This window comes from Egretta garzetta, unplaced genomic scaffold (assembly GCF_000687185.1).
Source record: "Egretta garzetta isolate BGI_Z169 unplaced genomic scaffold, ASM68718v1 scaffold329, whole genome shotgun sequence".
NCBI lineage: Eukaryota > Metazoa > Chordata > Aves > Pelecaniformes > Ardeidae > Egretta > Egretta garzetta.
The window spans coordinates 3,222,390-3,239,931 of record NW_009269999.1 but is presented as its reverse complement, the minus strand read 5'-3'; the positions used below and the strand labels follow the sequence as shown (position 1 = coordinate 3,239,931).

The following is a 17,542-nucleotide window of genomic DNA, read 5'->3' as shown; positions in this document are numbered from 1 at the left end:
GGGCGTCGGCGGCCCCACGCACAGCCAGCCCAGCAGGGGAGGCCGAGTCCGGTTGCCTGAGCCGTGTTGCACTTCAAAAGCAGGCGCCGGTAGCGGCGGAGCCGCTGTCCGGAGCTCAAATGCCAACAAGCAGCGCGTGGCACCGCGTTGGACGCTTTCATTTAGAAAAGTTAATTGCTGTCTAGCGCACGCGTGCCGTGACAGCTGAAGGAAAGGGCCTGCTGCCCAAATCCAAGCGAGCTGTACCTGCAGCTACCCACGGCTCACGCCGGCTCACTGAAGAGCCGGTCGAAGGTAGCTGTGAAACTCATCACTCCTTTTTCCTTCTAGTGCTTTCCAGTTACACGGAAAAATGTAAACTTTTCCTTTCCTATTCCAGCTAATGGTAAATACCAACCCAGCAGCGGCAGCCTGTCTCCCCAGTCCTGAGCGAGATATAAAAGCTGCCAAATTCAAACTTTGGCCTGTTTGACCTTTCTAAGTTCACAAGCAAGTGAACTGCAAGCAGTTCTGCTTCCTTGGGGATGCCTGACTTCCCAGAGCCCGTTAAGCAATAAAATTTGCCTGTAACTCAAACCTACTAAGTAGAAACAAGAAAAAAATGTTTACAGATGGTGTTATTACGGTTAAACTAATGCAGGGGATTCAGTTTCTCTTGGGACAGAGAATACAGTACCACAAGTATGACAGTTCCTTACTGCTGCCAGAGTTTTCATGTCAGGCTTATCACAGGTTTCACCAAAAAACCCAGGCTGCTACTACAAGCCACTCTTGCTCTATCATCTTAAATTTTATTGCATTGTCAGCATCTAGGACAATGAATGACTCCTTGTCAACATCTAGGAAAATGAATGACTCCTTTTCACATGACAATTCCCAAATAAGATGTATGACATGCAGCTTTTGCCGAGTATTTAAATTCCTAGCCAAAACTTTGCATTTAGAAGTTGAATTTCTTAGAAGTTGGGACAGCTAATGCAGTCTTCCTAAGTTTCCTTAGTGGCAAACAGCTCAATACATCTATAGCAACCCAAGGAGTAAGTCACTAAAACAAAGTAGTACCACAGTACCCTTTTACTAAGCCAACACAAAATGTTGCAGAGGAACTGTGAAACAATGAGCCAAACAAAATTACAAAATGAATTTATTCCAAAAGCGTAAGGGAACATTTACAATTCAACAAGATGGTAAACAGGTGTCTCCACAAGAACTCACTGCATTAAAATTAAATATGAAACTGTGTGTAGGGGGAAAAAAATCTAACTACTTCTGAGGCCACAAGAACTTTGCACATCACCTCTGAAAAACAGGAGTCCCGTAAAGAAAACTCACTCAAAATTCAGTGAGAAAATAAGCTGCTAGTATCTAGTTATTAGTCTAAATACAAGCTATGTTTAGGCTTTGAGATTACATTTTTAAATCCCCTCAAAACACAAATTACAGCCACAAGTGCAAAATGTCTATTCCCCACCCCCCCCCCCCCCCACCCCAGTGGAGGCTCATTACCTTCCTAGCACGTATTTTCAGAGTGATGTTCTGATCTCATGAATTTGTCCTGCAAAGCTCTTTTCCAAGTTTGTTGGTTTTAATGACAAATCTGAGTTTAGCAGCTGGCATGTAATCAGCAAGTCAGCTCACATGTCCTGGAATGTCCAAAGTTTGCTGTCTACTGCTTCAGAGTTAAGCAAAAATAGACTTCTAATTTAGCATTGACAGTATCTCTAACTTCAACATGGTTTCGGTATTCTGGCCTTCTAAGCATAGTGATACATATCAAATGAAGACACCTGAATCAGATTCACAAGCAAATACAAATGGAACTAGGTGAGGAAACATCACTTTCAGGCATTTGTCTGTGTGGATATCAAATGGCTGGACGAAAAAAGGAGGATAAGAAATAATCTTCATTCCTCTAAAGCCTAAGCTATTTTACATCAATGCGCCCTGGAGCACTTATTAAAACTCTTTTCCTCTGTCCCAACTTCTTTTTACTATTCTGCTAATTCCTTTACAATGCTGAATGACCTGAGAAGTACTGAGAAGTAAAAATTCTGAGTGGTGAGAAGAGGAGAAAAAAAAAAAAAAAAAAAGCATTGTGCTCTTACATTGTATTTTCTGGGTGTACACCAGTAAATAAGAATCCCAAGTTGCTATGGAAAAAAAATAGCATTGAATTGTTAACTTTCCACCTGAATTGAACTACATAGTTGGATTTTTTCAATTTTACTCAAAATACAATTTTATTTATATATTTCTAAATGCAACTGTATTGGTAAAAAAAAAAAAACAACCAAAACTAAACCAACCAAAAACCAAAACCCAAAAAACCACAAAACCAAAACAAAACCCTCAAGTGCCAACTAATCCAGAAATCTGCAAAACATAGAAAAGAGCCAGGTACTGCTACGGTCCAGCTCCAGCCTATGAAGCTTAATCACTGCATCAGTCTTTACCCATTCCTGAAATAATTCTAGTCATTTATTTTCTTTTTTTCTGTTCATTTACTGAAATTTCACGGCATAACTATATGCACATATTCATAGTAAACATTAAAAATTCATTTGCAAAACATCACTTTTGCATTACAATGCACGGAGAAGAGTAAGATGTGCAAACCAAAAACACCACATTCTCCACATCTCTAAGTAAAAGGACTGCTTCATGCTACAAGCAAAATAAATTTCCATCCATGTTGCAAACTTTAGAAAACCAGCATGTGTATCATTCTGTTCCATTGAAAAAAGTAAATCAAAGCGAATTTAACAATGGTACTCTTCTCCACATATTGCAAAATATGGTTACAGATGAGGAAAGGATTACTTCAGCTGCTAAGCTTATCTGACATGTATCTCTGTTGTCATGCCTTTCCTGTCCATTACTTAATACATAAACTCAATTATATAGTTTCAGTTATGCGGTAGCTGATTTTTAGGTTAATATACAAACTGTCAAGATGTAGCTTTTGATAAAACATCTACGCTCTTTTCCAATTTCGAATAAATCCTGAAGACACTTCAAAAATAAGAACCCAAAACTGCTGACTGTAAGCATCCAAAAATACAGTTGTAGTTTCACTATGGACAAGTTGTAGTCCGTTAGAAAAGTAGATCATACATAGAAAGGTATAAAGAACATTTAAGTCAGTCTTAGTGGAAGGCAATCCTTGAAGGAAACAATACTCCGAGCAAATTTGCCGAGTAGCACTTTCACTTTAGCTCTTCAGGGGCATGGAAGATTTAGCGGTCTACTCAGTAGATTCTTCCTCGGCTACGATTGCCACGTCCTCCCCAGCCTCTTCCTCGTCCACCCCGGAAACCACCTCTTTGCTCTGAAATAAAGTCAAAATTTTTCATACAGGTTTTATGCTGTATACAGACTAAAATTAAATGGCAATAATGGGAGGTATTAGAGGCTGACTTAAGTCACTGAGGCTAATCCTGCTTATATACCATGAGATCTGAGAGTTGTGCTTTGATGGACAATAGACCCCACTAACTATAAAAGGAGATCAGGAGAACCAGCCTCTCTAAACTAAATGTAGTCTTTCTGCATGCTAATACTACGACACATAACTATCCCATTATCTCAGAACTATATTTAGGCCAATCCATTATCACAGAATTGAAAACTGGTCTGCAAAGAACTTCATTAGGCTACCCAGCTCATCCTTCTGTCCGATCACACCATGTTGATCTTGAGGCATTTGTCTGACTTGCTCCTACTGATTTTATAACATGATGGAAAACCCCAGCTTTTGCCAGTCTGTCTGTCCTAGTCTATCTTTAACATTAAGTTATCACCAGCATACTTAAGTTTTTTTTGCTGGGCTGGTATCTTAATTATATCCAATTAAAAATCTTAGACATAGATGGATGCCACACAAACTATTTGTATACTGTAGAAAATTTTTCCTTTCCCTTTGTTAAGAACAAATCTGATCACAGCAAAAACCACCATGAAATATTTTGTAGAGTTTCTTTGGATTTGTTTAAAAATACATCAAACCATCATTCCCCTTCCATGCTTTCTCTTCATGTACAGTCTTAAAATACAGGTCACATTAATCTACAAAGAGAACAGTGTGCTTATTTTAAAGAGTACAGAAATCAAAAGCTGATCAGAGGCTCAAGCATCTCACAAACAAGAAACAGTAGTAAGCAATAAAATATTTTTGGTTAAAAACTTCCTAATTTTATAGAACTTTAGGACTACAAGCTTATCTTAAAAGACACAGGTGTATCGCCTGAAGTCTGCAGTAAGAAATTTGCAGATTTTTTCTTTTTGTTTTATATTTAAGACAGTGCTTTATCTCAGTTTTTCAGCCTATGGGCATGGGTGAGAATTTGTCATAGCAGGCTGTTTACTCAACAGAGGTAGGACCAATGGGTGGCCTTCTGGGAGGACAACATAAATGGGTTGCTGCCACTGTTGGGCCTCTTCACCCTGTCTGCAACTGCTCTCCTGTTTTGCCCATAAATAAGACTTGCAGAGAGGCAGAATCACTCTGACTGGGTGCATGAGGATGTAACTGCATGTAGGCACAGTGAACCTGGCAATTCCCAGAAGTTCTGGATCAGGTCTGCAACACCAGCAGTGGCTGTAACAGGAATTCAGCACAGGTCCAGACATATGACAGGAGATGGCCCAGCTCTGTCACTTGCAGAAGCTGGTCTGTCCAATGGGCAATTTGGGGTGCGACTGCTGTGTCTCGTAACACGGAACACAATAGTTCAATTACTAACTCTGTATCAAAACATTACTAAAAAAAATTAACTTGCAAATGACACAGTTTACAGGCTGGTAACAGATCAACAGCTAGAAAGAGACCATTACACACAAGAATTGGTGACAGCACAATTTGATCTTCTGAGAATGTGATGGTAAGTTGGCCTAATTAGTTTTTTCCCCCCGCCCCAAGGCACAGCTGTCACTAGACAAAGTTCTTCCAAGCTGCCTAACTTACCGTAAGAAAAACTACCCAGGTTACTGCTGTATTTTCCACTGGGAGGATTATATATTTGCCTGGCATCCCTTTTTGGTCCTGCCGAAGCTTTCTTTGGGGGTGAACTTGAGGTTGTATCGTCACTTGCTCTTTTTTGACTGACAGAAGAAAGCAAAAACAGAATGTTACACCCCTGTGGCGACAACTACAGGAATAGCAGTTCAGCCTCAAAGATTAAGCACTGGAAGCTAGCAGCAGCTAATGAATATGACCTGAATAATACTTCAAAAGAGGAAGCAAGCTAGTCTCCAGTTGATTCGGTCTATTGCATCCCTAAAGCAAGACTAAGATTATCACTCCACAGCCTTAATTCCTTCCCGGATGGGTGGTTTTTTTTGATTATGAAACTTTTAGCTCATGTGCTGTGTATATTATATACACACACAGCTTGGGGACAATTTTTGCTGTTTACAAAATAAAAACCACCAAAAATTAACACTTACCTTGCATCTGCCTTCTGCACTGGTTTCCAGGACAGTGTAACTGTACTTTTGTAAGAAGGAGGAATGTGGAAGAGATCCTATCGGGGCAAAATAGGACAGTTTATTCTACAGTTAAATTCATGTTGATTGCACTTCAAAGTTTTAGCTACCTACTGAGATGCCAGAATAACAGTTACTTTACAACAATTTTAAATCCTTTTTGAAGTCCCATGTCAGAGAGCGAAGACAGCAGCAGCTAACTGCCTTATCTGGCTGCCCTCAGCCCGTACGCTTTACTGCGGAATTCAAATGAGATTTATATTAACAGAATAGTGTCTTATACCAACATAACACACTTTCTCTCTCTCCCTATGCACATCAAGGATCTTACAATGAACTACGACGACTCCTGCAGGGAGACATCCGATATCCCTGCAATGGTAAAAGATAGGCTTCTCAATACCGTAGGCAAAGCTTTTGGTTTATCGTGGTGATTGAGGGCAGGAGATGGGAAATGAAGGAAGAGAGGAAAAGGTGGTTAGAAGAAATCAGAATGGTTTCAGGGGCTCTGGATGGAAGTCTCTTTCTGCAGCCCATCTCCTACATTCTTTGGAGAAAAAGGTTCTGTATAGCAGCTTGCTTTGTCTCCTCCCTCCTTTACAACTCCTTGCACCTCTTCAAACTATTCCTTACCCCTCCCTGACACTGCAGAAAAGGGAAATGACAAGGAAGAAAGCTTGGCCAGAATCTAGGGACACCTAAAGCAAGGTCTTCTACTCCTGCAGGCAACTAGTACTGCAAAAAAGGGCCTCAACACCCTACCCCAACAGCAGCAGCAGCAAAGGCTAAGCAGCTTGCATAAACAGCAGATCCATCTCTCTTCAGAAACAGTAAAGCAGGCAGCAACCCTGAACTAGCTAACACTGACTAGCTTAGCACAATACCACTTAGTTCAAATCTATTCCTTTTTTCTGTACAGGTTACTCTACTGTGTGAATTTATTCCTTCATAATGTGAGAACTTACCTTGATTAAAACATTTATGTTATTGGTTATTTTCAAGGCAACCACTTTAATCTTGTTCTGTAAAAAAAGAAACACCGCTGAACACCTATTCCAGTAGCTTTGTATGTCAAATGCATTCGATGAAGTCGCAACATTAAACTGACTGCTCTTCCTCGTGAATTGCTATAGCAATAGTAATAGCGAAACATGCGTACGCTTCTGAGTTTTCATTACAATTATTTTAGACTTCTTGCAGTTTTATATAAATTAGTTGCTTTCAGTGTTCCAGTGTACTTCCCACTAAAATTTTTTTCGCCCAATATATGAAAAGTTCCCCTTCAAAACAAAATGCAGAGCACAGTTAAGCCACATACATGTGGATGCAGGGAACAGCTAACAGTAGAAACTAAAAGATCACCTTAGCTTGCAAAATGCAGCGTCAAGTAAGATGCAGTTGCAACAGATGTTAGCATCTGTATTATTGTATTATTCCCCTAATCTATTTGCATGCTTACAATAGACTGCAGTCCATCAATGTATGCCAATGGTTATTTCTGTAGGCTTAATTAGAAAAATCACAATTCTTGAATAATACTTACCTCCTCTGTTTTCAAGGCTTCTCCTGTTTTTCCTTGAAGTGCTAGACGAAGCTGTCGAATATACACCTGCAACCCTCGGGCAAAATACTGTAGCCTAAAAAATTTAAAAGCAATGTGTCAATAAATTTTACATTATGCCCAAAGAATAAAAGCATGAGCAAAGGGAAGCTGTAATCTCATTTTTTCTCCCTTTGGGAAAAATGCTTAAAATAAGTCTTCTATCAATCTGATTTGTGCTGCTTTAGCAGCACTTTCTAACACAACTCTAACACCTGCCTCTAAATGATTACCTGATTTTAAAGTCTTTCAATTTCTCTGCATTCAGCTTGGCTGTGAGGAAGTCTGGAAGTTTACGACCCAGCTGATGGAAGCTATACAATAAACACTCCACATAACTGAACTGCAACTTGGGCTCTTCACTGCCAGCATTCTCCCCATTCTCCGCTTCCTCTGGAGGAAGGGGCATATACTCCTAATGAACAGCAAGGAAAAACAAATGCGTGAAACACATTTACACAGACTGACCGTTCTTTAGCAGTGATTGAACTGGAGGGTTTATTTATGCTGACAATTTAAGAAGTGTTCTCCCATCCCTATACTAACGTAATGTACTGCTGCATGAAGTCCTGGTGCAGGTGGTTTGCCTACACTTGTGTGACTTGACACTTCTGACTCAGAGGAAATATTACGGTAGCACTCTTACCACAGGAAGCAACAACGTACTGCACCAGTGCTTCTGAAACAGCACTGAATTTACTTAAAATTGTCAGTGCAGATATAGCCCTTAATGAGATCAACATGAATCTCTCATGACTATAAAATTTAAAAAGAATAAAACTACACGAGTTTACTGGATTAAAAACGTTATGCAGGTAACAGCTCTCTGTATCTACAAAGGCTTTGAATTGCAAAATGATCATACAATATTTTGGGTTGGAAGGGACCCCTAGAGGTCATCTAGTCCAACCCCCCTGCAGTGAGCAGGGACACTGCTAATCAGATCAGGTTGCTCAGAGCCCCGTCCAACCTGGTCTTGAATGTTTCCAGGGACGGGGCCTCCACTACCTCTCTGGGCAACCTGTTCCAGTGTTTTACTACTCTCATTGTAAAGAATTTCTTCCTTATATCTAGTCTAAACCTACCCTGTTTTAGTTTAAAACCATTACCCCATGTCCTGTCACAGCTGGCCCTACTGAAAAGATTGTCCCTGTCTTTCCTACAGGCTCCCTTTAAGTACTGAAAGGCCACCATCAGGTCTCCCCGCAGCCTTCTCTTCTCCAGGCTGAACAAGCCCAACTCTCTCAGCCTGTCCTCATAAGAGAGGTGGTCCAGCACCATGATGTTTGACCTTATATCATGGACAGAGCTATCTTTGAAATAGCCACTTTAGAAAAAGGGTAAATAGATTAATAGATACAAATAACTTGGTTTTATGAAAACTTTTTTTAGAAGTGTTTTACATAAGTAAAAACTGAATTAGTCTTACCAGTAATTTATCAAAGAGCTTCTTCAAATTTGACTCAAGCTTTTCCATATCACCACAAAATGAACTCATTTCAGCAAGAAGCTTCAAAACCTATACATAAGGATAGTTGGGTTTTTGTGTGTTAACTGGAAAGTACAACAGCTTAACTTTCAACCGAGAAGTGATTATCGCATCATTATGGCTGTCACAGTAGAGGTCAGCTATTAAAATTAACCCCCTCCCAAGCATCAGGAAAGAGTACAAGGAGGAACACACCTAGTCTGTTTTTCATGTCCTCAAAACAGAAACACAGGTTTGCGTGTCTAATGCCAACAAGCATCATTAGACAACAAGTAAACAAAACTTCATCTCCCACATCTGCAGCACAGCTTACTTTCAAACTGAGATTCACAGAGATCTAACTGAAGCTACAGCTCTGATTAACGTAAGCAAAACCCACTCCCTTAGGAGGCTAAATTAGCACAAGCCATGCAGCAATCATTTCAGTAAATACTATGTGCTTAAAAAAATTTTACAGTAATATAAAAATGATTACACTGATCTACTTATTCTAGCCTTGCCTCAGAAGCTCGGGACAAATGACACAGGCTTTAAAAGGCAATGCTCAGTCATTCCTCAATACAGCAAACTTTTTTTTTTCCTAGTGTAGCTGGTTTTCCTCCAAGCCAAGAACTTAAAACCACTTAAGAAAGGAGTTAGCGATTTTTAAAACAGCTGTCTTCATTTAAGATGCTTATTTTTTACAATTTGAAAGACATTTTAACTTTGGCTTACCTCTAACTGGATATCAAGACCCTCCACCGGACTAGTCAAAGAACCGAGGTTTGGCAGAACGTGCTCACAGAAGTAAGTAACAAATTTTGTGGAATGAACATTTTTCTGCAAGAAACACCACACATTACTCATGCTACTTTTTGAGTGTGAGGGAGTTAAATGTTTTTCCCCCATCCCTCCATCACCCTTATAAATGTCTACCACACAGCTATACCTTAAAGCTTTATTAAACTCCCCTCTAACTCCTAAAACGCAGAGACCCTTCCAGGTAGCTTGAACTCAGAGGCTGTCCCTAACAGGGGCTGAAAAGATTGCCTGTAAGACTTAAGCGCTGCAGCTGCCTGGCACTAGACTCGAAATAATCAACCTCATACATGTATAAACCCAGTGTGAGAATCTTCTCATAATTCACTGTAACATTTTAAATTTGAAAGAAAATGTCGAAGAGTGGAAAGTAACACAAAAGCGCTTTGTATTCAGAGGCTTTAAAAGGATGTTTTCCAACATTTTAATACATTAGAAGCTGAAGGTGAAGTGCTGATATGCTGTCATTCTAACATAATCATTGAGAACACTGAAGTTACAGCCATTAACTTTCCACAATATTCCTCATAAAAAGCACATAAATACATACCGAGAAGAGCGGCACTGCCTGCCGAGTGCACTGCAGAAGTCTGTCCACACAATCTGGATCAGATGGATTGAATGTTTGTTCCAGGTCAGCTTGTTCGGCTACTAGCTCCACTAGTTGTTGCCTCCCACTTACTGTCTGTAAGCTTTTTAATCCAGACAATATTTTCATGAACAGAACAAATTCCTCGCCCGTCACATCTTCCAGCACCTTAACAGAACACCAGAAAACATTTCTGTGGTGGTAAACCTCCAAGTCAAACCTACTTAATTTGAAAAGGTAAAGTATGCAAATATTTAGCTTCTAGTTATTTAAAAACACAAGTTTAAAGAACACATGGAAACATGCAGTATAATTGTATGCACCTCCAAATTAAAGTAACTGCCATCAAGTTGTGCATAAGAATAATTATTTTTCTTGAATTGTAACCTCAAGAACAAATTTCTTACATAAAAAAAAATCATACACTTCAGGCAGAATAAATGTTAAATTACTATCTACTCATTAGAGGACTGTTGTAGTACTTTATCTTGGGGAATGCACATGAATCTCATGCAATTCAAAGACAGACACAAAGTCCTGCACCTGAGACGAACTAGCTTCCCTGCATCAGCACACGCTGGGGACTGACTGGCTGGGGAACTGCTCTGCTGAAGAGACCCTCAGGGTTCCTGGGGACAGCAGGCTAAACCTAAGTGTCAGTAGCATTCCTTGGTTGATGAACAGTGTCCTGGGCTGTGACAACAGCACAGCCAGTAGATTGAGGGAAGCAAAGGGATCGAGGATTCTCCTTTGCTATGCCCTCATTAGGCCAAGTCTGGAACACTGCACCTAGTGCTGGACCCTCCCGTATGAGGAAGTTGTTGAAAAGCTTTAGAAAGCCCAGCCAACAAGGTGGTAAGTGTCTAGAGCATGATCTGTGAGAACCTAAGGAAACTGGGCTTTTTCAGCCTAAAGAAAAAAAGTCATAAGGAGGTGAGGCAACCTAACATTAATCTTCCAATACTTAAGAGCAATTCACCAAGAGTAGGAGCCACGTTCTTTACTGAGGTGGACAGGGTGAGAATGAGACAATGATACAAAACTGAAATGGGAGGTCCCAACTGGATAAAGGAAAAAAAAAAAAAAAAAAAAAAGTCATGCTGAGAACAATTAAACATTGGAGCTGGTTGCCCAGACAGTATGGGAAATCTCCATCCTTAGAGGTTTTTAAAACCCAACTGGACAAAGCACTGAGAAATCTGATCCGAATTCAGCTGAGCATGATTCACCAAGGTGATCGATCTCCCAAAGTCCCTTTCCAACGTGAACGATTCTATGATTCTAATAAAAGCTGCTCTTATAAAATGAGAAGAGCCTAGCATTATTTTAACATTCCCACAAAATGCTGAAAAGTTTGGACTGTAGCAGAATACAGTAACTAGAAGACTGCATTTGTACAATGCTTAACGCTACCTGTGGTTTAAACAGACCTCCAAAGCAACGGCAGTGATAAGAGATGGTTTAGTAATACTTAAGTTTGTACTGAAATACAACACTCACCTTCTTTGATTCAGTCAATATGAACTCTTCTACCTCCTTTGTCATCACCTCCTCAGGCAGGGTTTTCAGTTTTGTAGAAAGGAACTTGATGGCTCTCTCTCTCACAATATCCTCTCCCTGAAGAATTTGACTGAATAAGCCTCCCAAAGTCCCTGAGTGGAGAATACATCAGGTAATGCAAATTATTTTAGAAGTTAAGAGCTGAACCTTCTATGCAGAAGAAAGTTTCCTCCTGTAAGACTCCATGATACATTTTAAAATAACTGCTATACTAACTTTTAAGAAAAAACACAATTTTCATGTAGCTTGACATAAGAATCCACATTCTTTTATTGGTCTGTATAAATCAGATTCATAAACAGTATCATTTGTAAAACCAAACAATGGCTGTCTCTCTAACTTTTGCATTGTACTAAGAAGATACAAAACTGAGTCCTGTTCTCATCCCAATAGAGACTGGGAAGTACCTATAAAAGACATTTATAGAAAAACGCTTTACCTTTAGCATCCATCTTAAATATACTGAGCAAAGCATTGTTCACCAAATTGAATTCTGCAGAATCATCTGAAGAGAAAAAAAAAATACATATCCTTGAAATGCAAACATAAGAGCAGAAAAACAAAGAAAGATTTCTGATATCACACAAGAAGTATTCTATCCTAAGCACCTTATTATAAACAAGGTAACTTGTATTTTTAATGACTACTAGTCTGAGGAAGTAGAAAGCCACCATTATGAAATCCGGAAGCAAAACAAAAAGCTATTAGCTATTTCAGCCTCCCTGCCAAAACTTTAACATTACAAACTTGATAGGACTGAAAACTAGAAGGAAGTTATTAATCAATATATTTAGTCATTTTAAGGAACAGCTGAGTAAACAAGATGACGTTTACTAAATTAAGGTAAAATAAATAGTTATTTCTTTTTTAACTCTGAAGTAATCTACAATATTTCTAGGTGGGAGAAACAATTTTCCTCTTGAACTAAATGGAGAAATGTGTGTCAAAAAAAACCCAAACCACTTTTCTGAGAAGCCTAGAGACTTAATCTTGCATTTTTAATACAAATTTGAAGAGCTAATATTTAGCACTCTACAACTTACCAAGACCAAAAAAACCCAGAACTTAAATATTTTGTACCAAAAAGGCATTGTATGGAAGAAAACGCCTTCAGGATTTTTAAAGTTCCTGAGTACCCAGTTTGAAATCCAGTAACTCCTTTTCAGAAGGCAATTTGCTGCAGTCCATAACTGGAAGGGGTTTTGGGTTTTTTTTTCCTTTTTCTACAGATGCTTTCACAGAAGTTGAATGAAAAAAATTGTTATATTTAAAAGAAAGATTTTCAGTTTACATTAGGATAATTTGTGACCTTTCAGCAGAAGTAGCAGTGTAACTGTACAGCAAACATAAAGCGGCGGGGAAAAGAGCAGAAGCAGGACAGGATGACATTGGGACAAACTGCTTTATAACAAATTATGAATCAACAGAAAGTATTTTACAGAACAAAACTGTTTACATTGTTAGGTGTGCCACAAGGAGATCAGCCAGGAAACTACCAACATCTCCTACCTGACTGTAGAAGCTGGGTCAGTATGTCTGCTACCCGAGGAAGATTATCTCCAGTGGCAAACTGAGGCAATTCCTTGATTGCTTGTCGACGGATCTGTCAAAGTTGTCAGTATCATGGAAATAAAGAAATAAATTAAAAAAAAAATAAAAAAAAAATCAAGCAATTCAACTACCAAAGTTTGGCAGAAAAATCAGCCATATTTGAGAATATGACCACATATTCTTTTAACATGAATATCATATTCAGAAAGCGATGTTCAAGTTTCAGACTTTAATGGCAGTTCAAACTTCATATTTGCTATGAATTTATTATGATGTATTCATGAAGAAAACAATACATTTTTCTTACATCTAAAGCAGCAGTGGAGAAAAAACAAATTCATACAGCACTTCTGTTCACAGTATCATTCATTTGAACAACAAAATAAAGGGCTATAATCTGTGTTATTCTGGAGTCTTATTTGCTGTCAGGACAGATAGTTTTACAGTTGTACATATGGCAGAAATAAACCCTAGGTTTTGTTCTCAGCACTGACAAAAACTGTTAAATGATCTTCCCAAATCATTTAAGATTAAGATAACCAATGATGCTTCAAAGGTACAGCTTCTATCAACACCACAGAAGCAACATGAAGCATCTCAAGACTTCTATAGGAATAATACATTCAGAACCACATCCCCATGGTTCTCAGTTGTGAACAGTATTTTCTTGCCTCCCTGCAGGATTTATTAGAATCAATTACCATGAAGTATTTTTTTAAAGGAAAAAAATTAATAGATGTTCAAATAAACTGTATCTATTTTTTTTTTTTTTTTTAACACAGCTATTCCTTTGATCAATGATGGGAGTGAAAAAGACAAATGAAAATTGATGTATCTTCCCCATACCATCACAAAACAGATTCTTCTATTCCAGGAATACAACTAAGTATTCTTAAGTTTTCCAAAGACCAACCCTCCCCTCCCAAAAGACACAGCCTATTAAAAAAGAAAAGAAAAAAAAAAAAAAAAAAAAAAGAGAAAAGAATAACGAAACATAAATTCAACATATCAACTTGCTACAAGGTTTTTATTCTTACAGAAACATCTTCATCCTCACACAGGTCCAACTGGGCATTGATAGCTGAGTCAGCTAGCTCAGGAAAATGCTTGAAGAACTTAGGAATAAACTGGGCTGCAAGTCTCTTCTCCTTGGCACCTCCTTTCACACCATCCAAGATCGCCTGGTATGCATCCTTATGCTGAAAGAGGAAAACCAGAACATATCGACAGAAAAATCTTTGGGTATTCTCAAGACAAAGAAAGGGTTTTTTTCTCTCCATTCACTTCAGCTATTTAAGTGAACTATATTATAAGAGCTTCATACAAAGTAACAAATTTGTCTCAGACTAATTTAACTGTGCCAATTTACTAAAATTTGCCTCTATTGTTTGTTTTTTACTGTTATTTTGGTTCCTCTGTCTGTTCAGGTGCTTATCGTTCAAACTGCCAGCCCTAAAGCTAATAGCTCTTGCACACCACTTGTGATTAGTGCAGACTCAAGGAATTACATGATCACCTTCACTGAGGTTGGAGTTCCTGCCTTCTGTCTGCTCGCTTATTCTCTCTCAGGCAGAGGTTACCTCTCCCAACAACTGTGCCACTGGAATGGATCATGAATGATTTTTAATCTCTGTTGCACTAAAGCATCTTTGGCATCTATTCAAGCAGTTAACTTAATCTGAGATAAAACATAGTTCTGAAAAGATCTGTTAACAGAGACTAGATCCAAAAAAAGAAATCTCCAGTTGAGATGTAAACACTTCAGCAACAGAGTAGAATATTCTCTAGCTGCTCCAATTAGAATCACACAGGCGCTTCTAATTTTGTGCCTGCAGGACTGAAACTTTAGAATATATGGAAGTCTTTGTTGTGGTTAGCTATGTGTTTGTGAAAAGAAAGCATTATTAGGATGCTAGCAGAAATCAGAACCTTCTATCATTAATTTTCCTCATGGCTGTGAAAAGAACTTATCCTACTTTGAACAACAACATCAACAGCACAGGACACTTTGCTTTATTTACATTAAATTTCCCAGAGCCACAATATATCACCACCCCTGCTCCACATAAAAGTTCACCCAGAGCAAATAGAGATACTAATTTACAAAGCAGTACACTGCATTAATTCCCTCTAAAGTAAGCTGTATTTTAATATTCAGTACCAATGCTCCTTAAACACTCCCTACACCTTGTTGATAGCTCTCCGTGTTGCCAGATTCTGAACTGGATTGGGACACTGATCTGGAAGAAAAATAAGCAAGGAAAAAAATGGTTGCTTTTCAGCTGATCCACATCCCCATCCGGTTTGCTCTGTAGCTGTGCCAACACAGTGCACTCAACAGCAAAGGCAGGAATGAGCCAGCACAAACTAACAATGAAATACACATTATTATAGTCACAGGTTCTCACACTGCACATTAAGAACAACTTTTTTTATGGAACAAATTACTTAAACTTAATAGACATTAAAAAAGCATTCATACAGCAGTGAAGCAGAGTAGCTTGTGTTCCATGAATTTGTATTACTGCATGCTAACTACTATCATTTAGGCAAAATACAGTTCAGGCAGGACTTTGCTTTACCCTGTACATGGCAGCACTGAATGCTCAAGAAAAAAGTAGGCAGCTGCAGAAGCAGCATGAAAGTTTTGCACATTTCCTCCCAATCTGTAACACTGGAATGTCCTTAGCCAGAGACAGTGTCAAGACTTCTATTTTTAATAACTGTCAGTTTTCCAATCATCCATTAATTTCTCTAGATTAGTTCCTGAACCCATTCATACTCTGTAATGTCCTGTGACAAGTTTTACAATGTGTTATGGAGAAAAGTTTGCCTTCCTCTTTATTTTAAGTCTGCTTACTCATTTTTTTTTTCAAGTTCTCACCTTCGTTCCACTCATTAGGCAGACTCATCATACCTGAGCCCCTTTCTCAACTGAAACACTCTTTTACAAGCTCAATACTTCCAGTCTTTTAAATTACTCCTTTTAATGTCATCCTGCTGGTTGTCCCCTTGCTCGTCTCATGTTCAAAAGTTTCTTTTTTGAGACAGGGTGACGATGACTTTTTGTAGGAAGAGATCACGTTAATAAGGTTGTTAAGAGATAATAAAGAAATAAGTGGGATAAAACTGATGAATAAGGAACAATTACTCATGGCTTCTCAGAATGCAAAAATTGGAGACATCAAGTAAGATTATGAAATGACAAGTTCAAAGGAGGTAACATTTTGCCACAGAACATTTGTATGCCAAAAATATAATCAGTTAAAAAAAGCACCAGTAAAGTTCACTAAAGAACAACCTAGCAAGATATACTAATTCCAAAGACACTATCTCTGGCTCTGGAAGCCCACAAGCTGCAGAGAGGCAAAGCTAGGACAGTATATCAGGAATCATCATTCTATGCTTACCCTCAGAGGTTCTTACCCACCTGCTATTGATCCCTGTCAAAGCTGCATTTCTTACCTACGCTGTAGTTTGTTCTACCCAAGATGGCCATTCCTGTCTTACAAAAGCTACCCACAACAGTCAAAATGATGACGGACTACCTATTTGTAAAGCAGCACAGTAACAGCATCTGTTTTGTTCTGCATCTCTCCCCATAGTTCCCAACATATTACCTGCCCTTTTTGCTTGGCTCAGTGTTGTTGTTGGGCTGTCTGCAAGGATGCTAGGGCATAATTACACAAGCAAAATGAATGGACTTCAATTAAAAAGAAAAAAAAAATTTAAAAAAAATAACAACTCACAACCACCGTATTATTTGTTCTCTTAAAGAACTTTCCAAATGACCTTGCATAGTAGTATCCAGTTTAAAATCCGCTGCTAGGTATGTGCAAAGCTACTTTCCTACATGGTACACGATGACCAAAAAAACCACAAACCTATCTGATGCTTTTTCAGATACCCATTCCATAAAACAAGAGCCTAATGCAGTTCAAAAAGTACATTGAATCAACCATAATATTTTATATTGGTTATATACAAAATCATAATTTTTTTTTAATAATTCAGTAATGGTATGAAGGGCAGATCCTGCCAGGATTTTACAGGTTAAAAAAATCTCCTTTAGCCATGAGGATCGAACTTCTATTCTTGCCCTAAGGAGAAAAAAAAAAGGGGGCTACAGGCAGTTATCAAACCATAACAGACTTCATCTTCCTCCTTTTAATAAGAAAGCCTGCCAGAAACTCTCCGGAACTGCAAGTGTGCTGGATCAGATCTGGATGACTACCGGTATCTTCTTTAATGCCTGAATTCGCCAGGTGAAACTCCCCGCCCCCAGGCAAAAAGCAGTCTGACTCTAGCTAATAACTAGTTAATATCTGCCACGCCACATTTAAAAGCAGAGTTGCCGACAGGATGGAAGGATGCTGCTGCAAAAGCGACGAGAGCTACTACCGTCCTTGCAGAACAGCAGGCGCGGAGCTCATCTCTCTCTACCCGTCATTCCTAACCCCGCTCCCCCCCC

At 38.8% G+C, this 17,542-nt stretch overlaps 1 protein-coding gene across 1 annotated transcript in view; it reads right to left on the bottom strand.

Annotated features, from left to right (window-relative positions):
- Positions 1-1,139: 1,139 nt before the first annotated feature.
- Positions 1,140-17,542, bottom strand: part of API5 (apoptosis inhibitor 5) — a 40,903-nt gene continuing 24,500 nt past the window's right edge. Inside the window, exons 2-14 of the mRNA XM_009647609.2 lie at positions 14,109-14,270; positions 13,030-13,123; positions 11,960-12,025; positions 11,461-11,612; positions 9,922-10,128; positions 9,288-9,392; positions 8,514-8,603; positions 7,318-7,499; positions 7,028-7,121; positions 6,450-6,506; positions 5,446-5,522; positions 4,964-5,100; positions 1,140-3,328 (exon numbers count right to left, since the gene is read on the bottom strand). Coding sequence (XP_009645904.1) covers positions 3,249-3,328; positions 4,964-5,100; positions 5,446-5,522; positions 6,450-6,506; positions 7,028-7,121; positions 7,318-7,499; positions 8,514-8,603; positions 9,288-9,392; positions 9,922-10,128; positions 11,461-11,612; positions 11,960-12,025; positions 13,030-13,123; positions 14,109-14,270 — 1,503 coding nt within the window. The 3' untranslated portion in view covers positions 1,140-3,248. The remainder of the gene's footprint in view (positions 3,329-4,963; positions 5,101-5,445; positions 5,523-6,449; positions 6,507-7,027; positions 7,122-7,317; positions 7,500-8,513; positions 8,604-9,287; positions 9,393-9,921; positions 10,129-11,460; positions 11,613-11,959; positions 12,026-13,029; positions 13,124-14,108; positions 14,271-17,542) is intronic.